The sequence below is a fragment of the Brassica napus genome, chromosome C3 (assembly GCF_020379485.1).
Source record: "Brassica napus cultivar Da-Ae chromosome C3, Da-Ae, whole genome shotgun sequence".
NCBI classification, from domain to species: domain Eukaryota; kingdom Viridiplantae; phylum Streptophyta; class Magnoliopsida; order Brassicales; family Brassicaceae; genus Brassica; species Brassica napus.
The window spans coordinates 60,376,332-60,395,449 of NC_063446.1; the positions used below are offsets into that span (position 1 = coordinate 60,376,332).

General features: G+C 43.7%; 3 protein-coding genes across 3 annotated transcripts; 1 reads left to right on the top strand and 2 right to left on the bottom strand.

The window, feature by feature from the left end:
* Positions 1–10,426: 10,426 nt before the first annotated feature.
* Positions 10,427–12,346, bottom strand: LOC106407885. Its single transcript, XM_013848734.1, has 4 exons — positions 11,977–12,346; positions 11,118–11,734; positions 10,750–11,049; positions 10,427–10,705 (listed from the first exon to the last, which is right to left on the bottom strand). Exons 1-4 carry the CDS (start codon positions 12,344–12,346, stop codon positions 10,427–10,429), a joined length of 1,566 nt encoding a protein of 521 aa, XP_013704188.1.
* A 1,052-nt stretch (positions 12,347–13,398) lies between these two features.
* Positions 13,399–14,109, top strand: LOC125583209. The gene has a single exon (XM_048749841.1). The coding sequence runs from the start codon at positions 13,399–13,401 to the stop codon at positions 14,107–14,109; it is 711 nt and encodes a 236-aa protein (XP_048605798.1).
* Positions 14,110–14,547: 438 nt separating this feature from the next.
* Positions 14,548–18,114, bottom strand: LOC125583932 (VQ motif-containing protein 29-like). Its single transcript, XM_048751529.1, has one exon. It carries the CDS (start codon positions 15,060–15,062, stop codon positions 14,694–14,696), a length of 369 nt encoding a protein of 122 aa, XP_048607486.1. The 5' UTR covers positions 15,063–18,114; the 3' UTR covers positions 14,548–14,693.
* Positions 18,115–19,118: the final 1,004 nt, after the last annotated feature.

The window sequence follows — 19,118 nt, forward strand, 5'->3', positions numbered from 1 at the left end:
AGCGCATAAAAGGATGGGGCGATGTGATGGAGGAGAGGACTTCGGCTGGTTGTCGGATGGTTGGAGCATGCCTCTGGCATTTTTCGCACTTTCGTGCGAACTTCTCACAATCTCCGATCATCGTTGGCCAGTAGTATCCATGGTGTTTGATTTTCACTGCCAGTGATCTTCCGCTGGAATGATTGCCACAGGACCCCGAATGTACTTCTTCCATCACTTTTTTCGCTTCTTTCCCTTCCAGGTACGTCATTAGTGGTCCGGAGAATCTCCATTTGTAAATTTTGCCGTCTACTGTTACGTATCGCACGGCCTGTGTTCGGACTTTGCGGGCTGCCCATTTCTCGGTGGGCAGGAGTCCGTTGATAATGTAGTCTTGAATCTTCTACAGCCACGGGGTATCGCAGCCGTAGTCAAATTGCTCTGATTGCGGTTGTATTTCAACTTCTTCTTCTTCGCCGTCTTGTCCTTCTATGAGGTTGACGACGATTGGCGGTCCGATGCTCGGGTGTTCGATGAACTCGACCGGAATTACCCTTTTGAGCCCTGGATCAGAACTTGATGCTAAGGCCGCGAGAGCATCTGCCTGGACGTTTTCGGAACGGGGAATTCGCGTGAGGGCAAAACAGTCAAACTTTTGAGCTAGTTTTCGGATCAGTTTAAGGTACGCATCCATCCGTTCGTCCCTAGCTTCATACTCTCCGCTGTACTGACTTGCCACTAACTGGGAATCGCAGTAAGCGTGGATGTTTCGTATCTTCAAGCCGTGAGCCAAACGCAGTCCTAAGACGAGTGCTTTGTATTCGGCTTCGTTGTTTGAGGCGTGGAACTCCAGCCTAAACGATTGCTCTAAGATCTCGTTTGTCGGAGATGTGAGGCGAATTCCGATGCCCGATCCCTGCTTGGACGAGGATCCGTCGACGTGAAGGAGCCAAGTGGAATTTGGTTCCTCGTTGGTTATGGTCTCTGTCGGTAATTCGACCAAGAAGTCTGCAAGCACTTGTGACTTCATGCTTGTTCTTGGTCGGTACTCGATATCGTATTCGCTAAGTTCTACCGCCCATTTGGCTAATCGACCAGATTGACTCGGGCTATGCAGGATCGTTCGTAGGGGAAAAGTCGTGAGGACGACGATCGTGTGGGATTGGAAATATGGTCTTAGTTTTCGGGCCGATGTTACGACCGCGCATGCTAATTTTTCCATCAGCGGGTATCTAGACTCGGCATCCAGCAAGGTTTTGCTGATATAGAAAATAGGTCTCTGTTCGCCGTGTTCTTCCCTGATTAGCACGCCGCTCACAGCTGTTGTTGATACAGCGATGTACAAGAACAAAGGTTCCCCCTCCACCGGTTTTGCGAGGACTGGGGGGGAAGCCAAATATCGCTTCAGCTGTTGGAAAGCGTTTTCGCTTTCTTCCGACCATTCAATTTTTTTATTTCCCCGTAAGACATCGTAGAAAGGCAGGCACTTGTCTGTCGATCGCGAAATAAAACGGTTAAGTGCCGCGTCTCTACCGGTCAACCTCTGGACTTCCCGTTTTATTCTTCGGCGAAGCCATCTCGATTAGTGCGTTGATCTGTTTTGGACTAGCCTCGATGCCACAGAATGTGACTAGGTAGCCGAGGAATTCCCCTGATGCCACGGCGAATCTGCATTTTGTCGGGTTGAGCTTCATGTTATGCGAATTTAACTGGGCGAAACATTCCTCGAGATGTGATACGGGATCCTTTGCTTGGAGGGATTTGACAAGCATGTCTTCGATATAAACTTCCATAGTTTTACCGAGTTGTTGAGAGAACATACGGTTCACGAGTCGTTGGTAAGTTGCACCAGCGTTTTTGAGGCCGAAGGGCATTACCCTGTAGCAATAGGTTCCGCGATCGGTAATGAACGCAGTTTTTTCGCGATCGTCTGAGTTCATCATAATTTGGTTGTAACCTGAGAAGGCGTCCATGAAAGACAGAAGTTCGTTTCCTGCCGTTGCTTCTACCAATCGATCGATGTGTGGCAGGGGGAAACTATCTTTTGGACATGCCTTGTTTAGGTCGGTAAAATCCACGCAAACACGCCATTTTTCGTTCTTCTTTTTGACTACTACGGGGTTGGCGAGCCAGTCTGGATACCTCACTTCTGTTATTGACCCGACGTTAAGCAATTTTTCGACCTCGTCGTTGACCGCAGAAGCTCGTTCAGGTCCTAGCTTCCGCCTTTTTTGTTTGACGGGCTTGAAAGTCGGATCGATATTTAATTCGTGACACGTTATGTCAATGTCAATCCCCGGCATATCTTCCGTGGCCCATGCGAAAGTATTAAGGTTCTTTTTTAGACAGGTTACGAGCTCTGTCCTCAAAGGCTCGCGGAGATTGGCTCCGATTTCGACGCATCGTTTCGGAGATGCTTCGTCGAGACAGACCGTGACCACAGGCTTGCAAGTTGGTTCGCATTTTTCCTCTAGGGCCGCGATGTTACAAGACTGCCAGTAGAGTTCAGCCGAATCTTGACTTCGCGAACCTTGGTCGGAGACCTTTTTCTCCGTTTTTCTAGGAACGGTCTCGAGGTCTGGTCTTTTTCGTTTTTGTTCTGCGGCGTAACACACCTGTGATACTCTTGGGTTTCCCCATATTACCTTGATTCCGTTAGGGGTTGGAAACTTGAGGCAAAGATGATACGTGGATGGGAAGGCATGCATAGCGTTCAACCATGGCGTTCCCATGATAACGTTGTAAGATGCAGGACGGTCAACAACTTGAAACTCCGTGACTCTTGTCACGGTTCTGGCTTTGACTGCGAGATTAATCGATCCGTAGGCCATTGCCGTTTCTCCCAAACTTCCGGTGTCGATTAGAACCCTTGCGACGTCGATATCTCGGATCGTCAGTTCGATAACAAGGAGATCGTTTCGAGGTTTGGCTCGATCGACCGTTGCTCCCCCCTTGAACGAGATGACGTTCGCGCACATTGAGTCTTGCATATTGTCCCTGATCGTTGAGTGGTTTTTGCGGGTTAGATTGATCCGTACCCCCCCCCCTCCTTCTAGCGCCAAACTGTGGGAACCGAAATTCGCACTGTCGATTTCTGTTTAAATACGGAAACTAGGTAAACCCTAATTTCCTAGAGGTCCCGGATATCTGCTAATACCACACGCCAAGCAATCAGAACACAATAATGACAACGATAAAGTATAAGAAATCGTAAAAGAGAGCAAAAGGAGTTTTATCCGCGTATGAGCTTTACAACAAGGTAGAAGCCTTGGCCACGAGAGCTGTCGGCGAGATTCCTAGTTCTAACAACCTAAGACTGCAAAACATAGTTGAGTCGCAGCTTGAAATAACAAAAACGGAAAGTTCCCTAATTGCTCTTAGTGCTAAGTTTTCTCTGAAAAAGTTCTCTCCATGCCTCTCGCCTAGGACCCCTTATATACTGGCTCCAAGGTCGGTTTACGCCTTTCCTCTTCTGCCCTTAAGCCGCCATAGCATAAAAATGGAGATATTCCATTTTTTCTGATCTTCGTAATTATCTTCAAAATTTTGTATTTATCCGCGGAAACTTGACATTTATCTTCCCTTGCTGACCAAGCGTAAACCGACATGCGGTTTACGGGCTGTTGGTTAAGAAATCATAAGTTGGGCCTCGAGTCGTGTCTTAGGTCCCTTTGGGCCGTCTTTCGACTCGAAGCGTTTGTTACTGATTCTTTCGATAAAGAATGAACTTTCCACGGTATTTACGGTAAAGTTTGATTGATAACTTAGAAATGACGGGGAACGTGAGATGGGTTCGCTACAGTATTCGGGAGATAGTATCGAAGGGTAGACGAGAATGCATGGACTGATGTCGTATCGACGTTTCGGAAGAGCTCGGTCGCTACGTAGCGACCGAACTTTGGTTCGAGCTCGGTCGCTACGTAGCGACCGAGCTCCGGCTCGGGCTCGGCGCTACGTAGTGACCGAGCTCTGGCTCGGGCTTGGGCTCGGTCGCTACGTAGCGACCGAGCGGAGCACGCGTTTGGTCGCTGCGTAACGATCCTTCTCGAGCTCTTGTCCGATGATTCGCGTTTCTTCCGCAAAGGTTTTTCGTAAAGAAGAATCTGTTTCGAAAAAGTATTTGTTGGAGAAGTTTCCTACGTTTTTCTTCTTCGGGGATTTTGGACGTTAACTTCGTTGTAACCGTTTTCGACCCCAACACATATTTGCATAGAAAAACAAAAAAAATTGAAAAATTTGAAAAAATAAAAAGAAGCATGTTGTTGCAGCACTTGCATTCTTAGGACTGAGTCTAGAGCATATAAGTTGCATTCATGAATAAGGAGAAACCTTGTAAAGAACACATGTCTAGAACTCAAAGTGACACCCTAGTTAAACATATCAAGTAGCTTAAGCATCTCTTGAAAGTCTTGCATGCTTCGAGCCTTGAAAACTCTTCTTGAAACTTGTTTGCTTGCTTGATATTGACATTGTTTTTAAAATCAGCTCCAAACTGAACTTGTCTTGAATGAACTTAATCTCGCTTGCATTTTAATCTCTCTTGCATATGGGCACTTGCATACTTGATCATGGATCTCATACACATTTGAGTTATCTTATTCCATTATACCACTCTTTGTTAACCCCAAATGGCACTCCATACCCTACAACCCTAGCCATTCTTTGAGACCAAACATTGATTTACATGAGTGAGACCTCTTTTTGATAGCTTGTTATGTGCAAAATCTTGAGAGTATTAGAGGCGACATAGATTTGTTCTCATCTCTTGCTAGCAATTAGGGATGGTGAGTGGGTTTGTGTATTCTAAATATTAATAATTTTGGGTTTGGGGAGTGAGAAAGATGAGAAAGATGAACAAAGTGTCATGGGAAAAGAAAAAAAAATCCTAGGGACAAAAGGAAAGAAGGAAGCTCTAGATTGTGTACAAAAGAACCTTCCCCCTTATAATAAAAAAAAAAAAAAGAGAAAAGAAAAGAGAATCAATTAGAAGGTGGGAAGGGAAATGAGAAAGAGTTAGAGCTAAGTGTTGTAAAAAGTGAATAAAAGTCCCTAGTTGGTTGAGTCAAAAGAAAAAGAGAGTTGTTCATTGGGTGAGTGAAGTGAGTAGTGCTATTTTGGTTTTAGGTTGAGGATGAAAAGGGTAAAGCTTGTAATCACTTTGGAAAAGGGTAGAACGATGAGAATGGATCTATGTATGCATGAATTACTTCTAGTCTTAGATAAATTTTGCATAATGATCAAGCTCCTTGTTCTTGAGTGATAACCACCTTGAAATGATGCATTTTAACCCTCCTCTTCATTCACATTAAACCATTTGCTTACCTAGCCAAATGATTGAGATCATGTGCCCATTTGTGAGAATTCACCTTGTGTGTGTGTGTGTGTGTGTGTGTTAATCAATGTGAGGGCTGGATAAAAGAACTTGTTGGTTGATAAGCATTGCAACTTGTGTAGAGGTTTAAGAGTATTGATAGGCCTAGAGAAGCTAGAGTACAATAAGAGAGTTTGCTCATGCTTTTTGCTATGTTTCTTTAGAATGTCAAGTTGAGTGCTAGAAAGTGTTTCTTTTGGTTATAAGCTCCAATCTTTATATCTCTCCTTCTTGAGTTTTTGAAAAGTTTACTTGAGGACAAGTAAAGAACTAGTGTGGGGCAGTCATGGATCGTCTGCGTGGGTAGACCCACACGGGTTGGGCGACCCGACCTGTACTCGGGTCACATTTTCAGCTGGTTAAATTTTAGTGTTTTTAAAGGACTTTTTAGACTTTTTAAAGGAAATCATTAGGTTTTCCAGGGATGCTTAAATACCCTTGTTATCCCAAAGTTGAGACTTATCTTATTATCTATCAAATCAAAGACCACTTTGGAGTGAAAGATCAAATCTTGATCATTATCTTTTGTGATTGCTTGATTGCTTTGATCATTAATCATGTTTAGACTTAAATCAACTAATGATTTAGTGTCTACCATGATAATGAGTGAGTAGTCATCTTTGGATTCATGGGTTAGGATGATTAGGATGATTAAGTGATGATCTAGAATATTTAGAGTAGATTAATATGTTTCTTTGCTTGATTGAGTGATCTTAATGCTAATCTAGAGTTGGCCATTTTGGATTAGATACCTAGACATTTCATTGCCCGGAAGGTGTTCGATGAAATGTCTGAGCCAACTCAATATGCTCTTAGCTTACCCTACCAAAGGCATTTGATGTTATGGGAGTTTAGAAAGTTGAATGATCTGTTCTTAATGATTGCTTGATTGACACAAACCAAAGGCATTTGATGTTTGATCAATGAGAGTAAATGAGCTTTTGTCTTGACAAAGAACTTGCTTAGAATTGTTATCTAGACTTAGGAAAATGTGTTGATTGAAACCTTGCCATTTTAGATTGAATCTTAATCACCTGACATCAAAGTCCTATACCCATGTGTCCTCCTTTATCCATTTGATTGAAAGTTGTTAGTTAGTAGTGTTAGAACCTTGTTAGCTTGATTGAACCACCTCATCACTTGATTGCATTTAGATTAAGTTTGAACCTGAATTCTCTTTTCATCAAAACTCTTAGAAATGGATTGACATCTTAAATACTACATGATTTGAATTAGGACCCTTGAAAAGTCCATTTCAGTTACTGCCGCTTCTTCGCCGAGAACCTCACCGGGGCCGCCCTCGAGTAGTTCGCATGATTAGAAGAAAATTCAATCGACAATTTCACCCAGTTGGTATCTACGTTCCTCAACCAGTACTCAGTCTTAATAGAGACAAGAGTTACCGAAGCAGATCTCTGGAATCACAAACAAGTGCCTTTCGAGCCATTAAGAGCATACATAAACAAATTCCGAGAAATCAAGGCCAAGATCTCACATCCGAACGAAGTCGTTGCCCTCGAGACATTAAAGAATGGCGTCTGGTTCTCATCCATATTCAGGGAAGAATTGGCGGTACGAGCACCTATCTCGTTGGATGACACCCTACACCGAGCCTCTTATTTCGCCACCAACGAGGAAGAGGTCGCAGCCTTGAAAGAACAGTATAGCGCGAACAAGAACAACGCAACAAAAAAACCTGCTACTCCTAAAGAACCAACCACCAAAGGGCAACATTCTTATGCAATAAATAATTCGCCGCAAAAATCTTCAGCATACGACCTCAGCAAATACTGCGCTTTCCATGATCGCAAGGGTCACTCAACCGAAGAATGTCGAGCCGCACTTCGCAATCAAAACGAAAATAAGAAAACCAACGAAGAAGCCGGAGAAGAAGAAGAAGAGCCAGTGAGTCCGAAATCCAATCGAAGGGCCAAAGTTCCAACAAACAAAAAAGGCCAACAAACAAAAAAGGCAGGGAGATCGAGCAGGAATCACCAAGCTCTCTACCCCCAGCCACGAAGAAAAGAGTCAACATGATTTCATGGAGGCATAACAACAACGCAACCGACAAAATCAAGAGCCAGACCGAAGGAAAAATCCGTTTCGAGATCACAATAGCAATCCGCTCACTGGAAAAAACCAATGAAGCCACTCCCCCTCCCAGTGTCAATCACTATAACCCAGACTCAGAGTCACCTCGCGGAAAAATCTCCAACTTCAAACGAAAGAACAAAATGACCAAAATTCGCGAGCTATTAGAAAAACCGATCGCCCTACTGATTCAAAAAAAAAAGCAGAATACATACCCTTAATCGCAATCTGTCTGGGGGGGGGGGGCAGAGACACTACCGACCACCACTGACTAAGAGATGGAATCTCCCAGCCCGTTACAAAGGCAAAAAACGAACCGACTTCATTTACGGAGGCTCCAAGTTTTGCAATTCAGTCAACTCGATCAAAGCATACCAACGAAGAGCGGAAAACAGCGTAGGAATAAGAGAGCCCCTATCAGGTCCCGATTATGAAATTACTTTCGACGAAAACGAGACCACAAATATCGATAAACCACACGACGATGCTCTTGTAATACGACTCGACGTCGGTGGCTGCGAACTATCTCGAGTAATGATAGACACCGGAAGCTCGGATGATGTCCTCTTCTACGACGCGTTCAAAAGAATGGGATTCACCAAAGCACTCCTAAAATAAAAACGAACACCCCTCATCGGATTCGCAGGAGAGACCACCTATTCCCTCGGATCAATCGAACTCGCAGTAATCGCCGGAAAAATCAGGAAAATCATAGAATTCATCGTGATAGACCGTCCAGCCCCGTTCAACGCAATCCTTGGGAGGCCTTGTCTATACAGCATGAAGGCAATTCCTTCGACATATCACCAATGCCTGAAATTCCCAACCCCGAAAGGAGTCGAGACTATCAGAGGAAATCAGAAGAGCTCCAGAACATGCTACCTCGCAAGCTTCAAAGACATCGAGCAACACCCCTAACTGAGCGGCCAAAACCAACAACAAATGTACCCATGTACACGAACCACCGACCAACAGACCCTGTCTTAGGGAAAATAATCGAACTACGTCATGACTTGATCCCTCGTTGAGGTTACGTAGGCAACTCATGACATGAGTCCAGTCACCATCCAGCCACAAAACTCATAAGAAGCACGTCGCAACACCTGAGCAACAACGGCACAAAAATATGAAACTGCCTTTCTTTTGCAAGTCTGTAACGAAACAAAATCTGACATATTAATAAATATAGCTCTTTGATATCACAGTTCGAGCATATCATATTTCTTATATCTACAAATCGCAAAACAGTAACAGTCTACCGAAAACCAAGACCCTGATCAAGTCTTCGGTTGCAGCCAACTCCGCCAACGAGCGCGACAAAACTAGCTAACAAAATCTTTTGTTACAACAAAACTATCGATGAGAGTATCTACAACAAATCGACTCACGGCCCAAAAGATCGGCCTCACAAAAACATAATAATAATAAGCAAACAAACCGGGACTCACGACCCCTTCTTTATTAAATAATACTAAATAAAGCAACAAAAAGCAAAAAGGGAAAACAGAAAAAGAAAAACCCTAAAACTACTCTTCGATGCCAAATTTGCCATCTTCGAACTGACCACCCAAGCACTTCGTCACATCATCCGCCGCAGTGGGAACCTTAGCAAAGAAATCCTCTGGCAGATCCTCCGAAATCTGAGACAAATTGAGCTTCCCAACGGAGAAATCTGAAACCGCCATCACATCAAGCTCGGATTCGAGCTCGACCTCCTTCGTTCGAAGTCGCAACAACTCATTTGAAGCCAGAAGATTGTTATTCATGATTTCCTTCAAGAGATCTATGTTCGCCATAACCTCCATAAGACGAGCTTCACAATCAGTTGCGGCCTTCTTCTTCTCACACTTTTCCATCAGAGATACCAACACGTCCAAATAGATGACCGCCAGAGCCTTTTTAGCGTCATAAGTTGCGCGGCGAAGGTCGTCAGAAAACTTATTTGCAGAAGATTCAACCTTCGCTTCCAAAAAAGAAACTTGCAAGAGGGCCGATTTCCTTTCATTACTCACAACTCGCAGACGAGCTTTGAGCGAAGCAGCCTGATTCCCAAATTTCTCGGCAGCGGCCAGTTGAGCAGCATTTGCTCGCTCCCGATCCTGAGCCATCTTCAAACTGAGCTTTAGTTCTCGAACGACCTTCTTTATCTCGTAAAGCTCGTCAGAGCGCGGGACATCTTGCAGGCGCTTTTCCAAAGTCGCCGCGAACTCATTGTTAGCCTCCATAGTCTGAAACGCAGCAAATCAGCACAGAAAAAACAAACCAAAGATTCAACAAGGACCAAGTGTCAAAAAGAACGACCTTAGCATGAGCCACAACCATCTTCACGTAGGCCTCATGTTCCATCATATTCCACAAAGAGGGAAGCGGACACCTAGCAGGTTTGAAGTGCCTCACCAAGTGAGCGACACTATCGGGGTCTTCCGTAATAGGGCAATCCTTGGAGTGGGAAAACTGCCAATGAAACGTCTTAGCAACGGCCGCCTCACCCGAAACACCGAGACGATGGTCCGAACCGTTCGTTTTAGCTTTCTTCGGGGGGTGACCACGTCCCTCCGAACCTGTCGAGCTTCTCGACTTAACACGAGCAGCAGTTTTTTCACCCTCGAGGTCCTTAACCTCTTGGGTTGAAGCCCTCGGGAGTCGGGTCTCCTCCCGAAGAACTTCCGTGAGCGCTTCGTTCACATCTCCGGATCGAATGCGTTCTGCATTAACACTACCAGTTCGAGTTCGCGCCCTATCGGAGTCGCGAGGATTCAATCTTCTCGAAGCCATGTTACTTTGACAAGCAAAAGCAAAACAGAACACTATGGTGAATCCTGGAACAAAGTGATGCTTTATAAGGATCAAGGCTTCGCCATATACCAACGACCCAAACAAAGATATCCCGAAAACATTATACTTATCCCCTAAGAATATCCAAGATATCACGATCAAAGATCGCGGAAAACAAAAGATATTAAACAAAAAAAAGAAGATAAAAATTTAACTAGAAACATAATCATCGGGAACAAACGACCCCCCGCCTTGAACCACTGAATCATCTGAAACTTGAGGAAGATCGAGCTCGGAAATCGACCAATCCGGCACGGTGGCTGGAGCCACGAGATCCTCCCAATCTCCCTCCATCTCCTTTAAACGAGCAAGCTCTGCATCCACAGTCAGACGCCCATCCTTGAGCTCGTTCAGAAGATCGATGTTGGCGGCCACTTCTTGCAGTCGGATCTCAGCAGACACTTCCTTCCTCTTGCTTGTCCATTTATCCTTTAAGGACTCAAGGATTTCCCGGTATCGTGTCGAGACATCACGACGAGCAACGCGAGAAGCACGACGAATGTCCGATCTCTCTCGACCTCGAGTGCCGCGATTCTCGCATTCCGAGCAACCATCTGGGTCTTAAGAGCCTCGTTCTCCTGATGAACTCTCTTCCAATCCTCAGTCAATGCTTCGATCTTTTCGGCATCCCTCTTCCCTTCTCGCTTGGTGGCTTCGAGTTCTTTCGAAAGCCTCTTAATCTCGGAACCAATGCTCTCAATCTCCTTGTCATTCCGAGAAGCCACGACGTGATCCTCCATCACCACAACGTATTTGTTAAAAGCTTCAATAACCTGGGTAGGAATGAAGATAAGCAAACGAAAAATTGAAGCAAAATTGTCAAAAAAGGTGGATAACAAACCTTAAAGCTCGCCACCGCGACCTTGGTATAAGCTTCCTTCTCGGCTAAGGAAGCGAGGGACGGAAGACGGCAGCCCGCAGACCTCATGCGACCGGCGAGAGATATTAGGTCACCTTGGGCCGCGAACAAAGAACCATCTCCCTCAGGAGCAAACCTAGGGCGAGATGGACCGGGCAAGGCACCCTCTGACGACCGGCGTCGTTTGCGAGTCGCCGCAACGGTCTCGTCTTCCGAGCCCAGGCTCAACGAGACAGGAGGTCGCATCTCTCCCGAAACGTCTTCATCATCAGAGTCGTGAATAGAGATTAAGGGAGATTTTCCAGAAGATCGCCCCCCCGATGCAAACCCGGAAGTGCGGAACGATGACCTCCTCACAAGTTGTCTGGTCAATCGATCTGAAGACTGGGTATGAACAGAAGGAGTCGCTTTGAATTCCTGAGAGTGTTCAGCCTCATCCTCGGAACCCCCAACCAAAGGAGCCATGTCGGTCCCCTCCGGCATAGCAAAAACAGCACGAATCCGAGCTTGGTCAAACGTTGACCAGTTCGAACGATCTCCCCGAAGAATCCCGATCAGACCACGAATCTCATCTGACATCGAGGAGCTTCCAGAAGGAGCTGAATTGATCGAAGAAAAACAAAAAGTTGAGTCACCAATTCCCCAAAGAGAAATCGACACATAGACAAAAGAAAACTAACCGATATTATCGGTCCAACGCCGAGGAAGTCAAGAGAAGTCGAATTCACCCATGGATGCTCGATCCATCTTGAAAACAAAAACTGTTCGCGCCACTTCTCATCGCGATAAGGGATGTCCTCGATGATGTGGCGACCTGGGCGCGGAGACACGAGGAAGGTACCTGGGTTCTGCTGGTTCCGCTTCACCAGAACGAGCTGTCGGAACTCATTAAGGCCAATAGAAAGACCTTCCTCCCTAGCCCTAACCAAGAAGGCGATAAGATACCTAAGAAAGTTTGGTAGGATCTGAATGAACGATAACCCAAGCTCCGCCAGAATCTCAAGTATTGGCTCCAGGATCGGGAAGATAAGACCACATGAGTGAAAGAAAGAAAGATAGGCTCCATAGTAGCCTTTTCGCACGGTTTCGGGAGTCTCATGCGTACCGGCCAAGTCAAGAACAACGGAACGATCGACCCCGTACGCCTTGTAAAGGTCCTCGAAATCATCGGCTTTAGTAGTCGGACGAGGGAAATTGAACGACGAAGACATCTCAAGCTCAACAAACAGAAAGTTTCAGAGCAAAAGGAAAGAGACGAGAAAGAGGAAATGAAATTGACGCAAAAAGAAAATCCTTTACGTATATATAAGCCACCTTAACGGCTTTATCATCGCTTTTAAGAAAAACAATGATGACCTAGTCTTCGCCTTAGCGGCAGCTAAGATAGCCGTTACCGATTAAAACAATAATAAAAAACACGCCAACAAACGGTTTTCTCAAAAGCCATCATTAAAGCAAATCCGAGCAATATCGGTTACCAAGCGACGAGACAAAGGTTAAATGATAACCGCCTCTTTAATTTTCAACTAAATCAAAAGAGGCTGGGGGACAAATGTTGGACCCAATTTTGGTCCATATACTAATGGGCCGCGATCAAAGGCATGGGCCTTGAAAAGTCGAAGCCCACAACAAGAATACGAGCTCGAAGACGAGCTGTCGAGATCGCGGAGATCGTGCAACAAGAGACGAAGATCTCGGGGCCGTTACGAACATCACGGGGTCGAATTACTATAAAGGAGGAAGGAGGAACACGGAGGGAGATACATTGAAAACCCTAGAGAGAGCTACACACATACATCGACCTTGTTTTTTCCTGTTCTTAGATTCTTTTCTTTACCGATCTCACTTGTGTAATTCGATCTAGTTCAACTTATTGTATTCGATCTTATTCATCAATAAAGTCAACTTTTGCCTACTGGAAACTGTTAACATCGTTGTGTTCTAAAGATATCGTTGCCTACATCTTTTGTCTTCCCTAGATCAAACTCCCGATCACTATCAAATACTTAGTGTAGATTTTAGGTTCTACATTGTGTATTTATCTATTATTTTAAAATTAATTTGTTTGGGAGAAATATCAGAACATTGAGAAGATAAAATATAAGAGTCACACAGTCTATTTTTGTTCTTAAGATAAAGACCAAATTAAGAAGTGATAATCGGTCTGCTGCTTCTAGGACACTAAGACTTCCAATGTTTGGGTCTGCTGCTTCTAGGACACTAAGACTTCAAATCTCAGGTTCTGTTGCGAACGCAGTCAGAGATGGTCATTGGAACCTCCCTCCAGCGAAGTGATAATGCAGTGACACTGCAAATTGTGCTATCAACTACAGTGGTTCCATCAGCCACAGACGCCACAAACACTTATTTGTGGAAGTCTTACACAGGTGGATTCGGTGCCACTTTTTCTTCTTCAGTCACTTGGAACATATTGCGTCAACCTTCCCCAACGGTTGAGTGGCATGAGGTAGTCTGGTTCAGGGAAGAAATTTCCCGCTGCTCCTTTATCACCTGGTTGTCTATGTTAAGGAGACGTCCAACTAAAGATCGATTAATCTCTTGGGGACTAGCTGTTCCTGATATGTGTGTGTTGTGTTCTTCTCAAGTGGAATCTCACCAGCATCTCTTCTTTGAGTGTTCGTATGCTGGTGCTATCTGGTCTAAATTTTGTGGCAGATTTATTATCTCTCCTCCATCGGATCTCTCGGCTGCGGTCTCGATGTGTTTGAATTACCAGGGTACTTATTCATTGCAGGTGAGAGTTGTTATGAAGCTGATTGTGCAGGTTATCGTTTACTTTCTGTGGAGAGAGCGTAACGGCCAAATTTTTAGAGAAATCAGTCACCAGCCAATGGTTTTCTTCAAGATGGTTGACCAGCAAATAAGGGACATTTTGCTTTCCCTATCTCCGGGCCAAAATGATGCTCACTCTCTTCTAGAGCTTTACTTTTGGTTTATTGATCTTTTTAGCTAATTTTATTTTTCAGTTTCTTATTTCCTGTTGTAATAAGTTGCTCTTGCAACATGTAAAACTCAGAACATGGTTATAAATTTTAACATTTTGACCCAAAAAAAAAACTAGATTAAGAAAACAGTTGACAATTATTCCACATATTATGTGTTTATAGATATACGGAGACTCCGATCAATAATTGTTTTTCCTGAACATTAAAATGGTAGATATTGCAAATTCATTCCACCATTATTCTTCCTCAAGTTACCAATCAGATTCATATAAAGTTATAACCACGCATTTTAGTCGGGTGGTCAAGGCGTTCCGTAGATCTATAAGAGACCCGAGTTCGAATCTGCACCACACCAGATTTCCACGACGGGTGCCTACCTGGGCTTTTACATTCTCTCTCTCTGGAGAATGATTTACTATTTTTTTTTTCATATAAAGTTATAAACATATATTTTTCTTTATTGATATTTTTTGAAGGACCCTCTTTATTAATATTGTATAGTTTTTTCTTTGTTGATACATTTCAATCAAAGGAAGCATCTGCAAGAGTAAAAAATGTTTTATTTTGAAAAAGGAGATTAAAAAAATATAAGCTACCATCCGGAGATATTTGCAGGATTCCGAAGTGATAAATCTCCCCATGATGAAGATGATAGATCAAACGGGAAGGATGAAGAACTATCCTTTGCTGCATCATCCAAACTCTTGAACGGGTTAGCCACAGGCTCGTGCTCAGGAGCACCAGTCAGACGCTGAACCAACTCTTTGAAGTTTACTGGCTCGACTCTGTAAACGTGTGGATGCATGGGGTTCAAAGGCGATGATATAGGTCTCTTCAAGGGCTTTGAAGGTTGCTTTCTGGTCGAATGGAGTGAAGCTAGGTAATCTTTTGTTGCCTGTATAGCGGTTTCTTGAGAATTAGGGTAACTCTGAGACATGAACGCCTGTGATGTATTTTCCATATAAATATGATTATTGTTTTTGAAAGCTTTTGGGATTAAGCAAAAATTCTGGATGTGAAGTTTGAGTGTTGTTGATATTTATATATCATGATTCATTTCATGATCCATGTGCAACATTTTCAGTGCGGGTCAAGCCTTTGGTTTTTGACTCTTATTAACGTTTGACTTTTAAGAACATTGTTTTTTTCCGCGAGGTTTGTTTATTTCTAGTCATAAGCGAATAAAGTGGAAATTTTCAACGTATGCGTTCTCAATATTTAATTGATTTAGAGTTCTTAATGTGTTCAGCAGGAACCTTCTATAACAACTTGATCAATTTTATCCAGTATAATAAACAAGCCGTCCACGTGAAATATATTGTTATTTTTGTGATGATAAGAATATTATTACTTACCTATATCTTTCGGATTTGACTATGTGGAAACAAGTAGAACCATTTATTTAGATAACTTTTTTATGCCTAAACTTACAATTCTTCTTTTTCTTTGGTCAAAAAAACTTACAAATATAATAAAACACTATTATGAACAAACCTTGCCTCTAGTTTTGTCAGGACGTTCGATTCTATACTAGGAGACTAAAGGTGTGTGAGTTGCAGAAAGCGATGCTACACATGTGGGACGTTAAAGAGTAACGTATGCAGCCTCTTTGCAGGCTGCTAAAGAAGCTGCTGGAGCCATATCAGTGATGCTTGAGGTCAACACTATATCCTGGACCTTCCATTTTCAATATCCGTAGGCATGGTGATTGTAGTGGCTTACATGAAATTAGTGTTAGGGTTGATAATGGTAACTTCTTTGCATCAAAAGTGAGGCTTCTACTTTCCTTGTTTATTCATACGACTTTTGAGTCTCATCATATTCGGTTTCTTTGACTGATTATCTTGTTATTGATGGTGTTGATTTTGGAGCGACAGGTGAAGTTAAGAAGAAAGATGTAGATCGGATTTTTTTGCTATAGGAGCAGCTAAGCCCATTTGTATAAAGGACGGTCCAGTTCTTGACGAGAGTGGACATCTTATTCGTTTCTTGACACTCCAAAGAAACAGGTATGTTAGTGAGAAAACGGGCACAACAAAGCGACATTGCTGCTAATTAAGTAAAGACTGTTGGAGATGGAAGTATTGCTTATAATGACCCTCCTAACAACAAAAACCGTAAGGTTACTTCACCTAACGCGAGAGCAGCATTTTGGGGAAACCGAAACAAAAATCCAATTTTTTGGTCTTCATTCATGTATCAGCCTAGTTTTTTTATCGTTCTTACAGTGCTATATTAACTGTTACGCGCATTGTCCACTGTGATGTGCATATCATCAAACCCTTAAGAGGAATCTGGGATCTTGGTTCGAAACCGATGAAGAGGCTAAAACCCTTACCTATCCTCTGCATCTTACTGTTCTATCAGTCTGCTGTTAAAGACTCGATCTATGAGTGCAGTCACTACCAGCTTTGGATTTGTTCATGGTTGTGGAAAGAGGTCAGATCATCGCTTGTGGGGCTCTGTTTCCATTCTTTGTAGACAAATGCGGAGAAATGTTTCAATCGCCGTTGCATCAGATTGCCACGGTCAAGGCAATAAATTGCTAGGTCAGTAAACTGAACTCAAGACGTGTGTGTCAAGTTTCCAAAAATTAGAGAAAAAAACATCAAAGAACACACAACACAATCTCTTCCTGCAGATTACAAAAAGAGAAGAAAGCTTCCTCTCTCGAGTTAGAGAAGCTGTTTCTGCTTACAACTCTAACAGCAGATACCAGAGACCAAAACGCAAAGGATCAACCTTTCTAGAAGATCGAAATATTACAGGAAGAAGTTAGTACTAGACAGGAGTGAAACGAAACATTCATAAGAGTACGTTTCAAAACTGAAATAAACTCTCTGTTATGGAGAACCCCTGGTTCCCCGGGAACAGTGCTTCTGCCTTCTTTCCGCCGCTTCTCACCGCTGGTGACAACCGCATCCTTATCCCCCCTGACCCCCCGACCCTGACCCTGAAAATCCCCTATCACTTGCTCGTTACCCCACACTAAACTGCTGTTCCAGTTACTGAAACTTCTTTACCCAACTCCTCAACCGTGTTTTCATCTCCTGTCAAAGCAAGATCTGAGAACACTGTTCACCTTGACCTAGAGAAATTAAAGGTCCTTCCTCCAAAATTTTCCTCTCCTATCATCTCTAATAAAGCTTCAAATGTTGCTTCTTCCTCTCCTCCACCTTCCTCTGTAGCCCTAACCAATCACAAAAATTCTCCCAAAAGCAAAACTTTACCCTCAAACCCAACTGCTACGGCTCCAAGCCCTATCCCAATATCTCAAACTTCAACCTCACCCTTTCCACCAAGCCAGACATGTGACTTTGTAAACCTGATATTCCTCCTCCTGTAAAGTCAAATCTAGCTGAAAAGCTCCGGAAAACTCAGGACAAATCTCTAACAAGACTTGCTCCAGTTACCATTTCTGATACAGGCCGCCCAAGAGTGCTCATCCCTAATAGTGTATTTCAGAAGGGAGCTGAGCTTCACAAAGATTTCATAATTTGCTATTTCAATGGCAGACCACCACCTTTCAACCATGTGCAAAATGTCTTAAACCACCTGTGGGGAAAAGGCATTCGAGTTGAAATCCATACTAACCCTTTAAGCCGCTCAATGTTGGTGAGAATTTTGTCTGACTACCTAAGACAAAAAATCTTTGAGAAACGGGTTTGGTATGTTGGCGATTCCATGTTTCAGGCTGTTCAATGGACATCTTCAGCCTCCACATCCTCTCCTCCCCTTGAATCTATCCAAATTTGAGCTCATCTGCAAAGCGTACCTCTAGACCGTCGCCACCAACAAGGACTGAGTCTTGTAGCTGGCTTGGTGGGAGAACCCAAAGAAACTGATGATTTCACTCTCAATTTGGTCAGTCTCACCATGTCTCATCTAAAGGTTGCTGTCGACCTCACAAAACCGCTTCCAAGTGTGGTGGAGTTCACACGCCAGTCGGGTGAAGTTGTTGAGGTGCTGGTAACTTATCCATGGATTCCACCTACTTGCTCTCACTGCAAGGAAATTGGATATGTCATGAGAAACTGCCTCAAGCTTCCACCACCACCTAAGAAACAACCTCCTCCTCCAAGGTCTAGTAAAACACCTCGGAAGAACCCTTCTGAGCCTGCTGAAGTAGCACCTGTAAAAAATAAAGCTGATATCTGTAAGGCTCCCTCTGTTATAATTAAAGGCGCTACTTCATCTTCTTCCAATGCTACTCTTAAGGGTAAAGGTGTAGCAGAATCTCCTAATCCCCCTACTTTGTCCCCCATTCCTCCCCCTTCCAGTTCTTCCAACTCCGCTAACACCCCTTCTTTACCCCCGCCACGCCCTGTCTCAAACGTTGATCCTCCTGGCCCCTCCACTACTAAAAAACCAGATTCTCAACTTGTCCCTTATCTTTCTTCACCCCTCTCCCCTCCCAGCCCTCCTGAACATCCAAAAAATGACCCCGTCCAAGCCCTTCAATACAACAATTCTCAACTTTTACAGATCAGCTAAAGTTCTTTTCCTCACCCACTGTACCTAAAAGACATTTACCTCCACCGTCTCTACCAAAAACCCTTCCCCCTTCAACCTATTTTGAATTTCCTTCTTCCACAAACAACCCTTTCTCTGTTTTGTCTCCTCTCGGCTCTCTTCCTTTGGAAGAGGCCATTAACTAACCCCCTATGAATACTAAAACCTTTTTTTGGAATGTCTGTGGATTGAATGACCCGGACAAGCATACTCCTTTTTGTCAATGGCTTGCAAGCTATCAGCCTTCTTTTGGTACCATTTTGGAATCTCATATCAAAAGCCATAACCTTAGCTACCTAATGAATAAACTCTGTAGGGGTTGGAATTATACCTCCAATCATGCTGCAGATGACGAGGGAAGAATCATCTTAATCTGGAGAGATACAGTCTCAGTTCGCACCCTACATCAATCAAGACAGTCAGTCACGTGTGAAGTAAAAATTCAAGGAACAGCTCCTTTTGTCTACACAGCTGTTTATGCATCTAATGAAAGAGCTGAACGTAC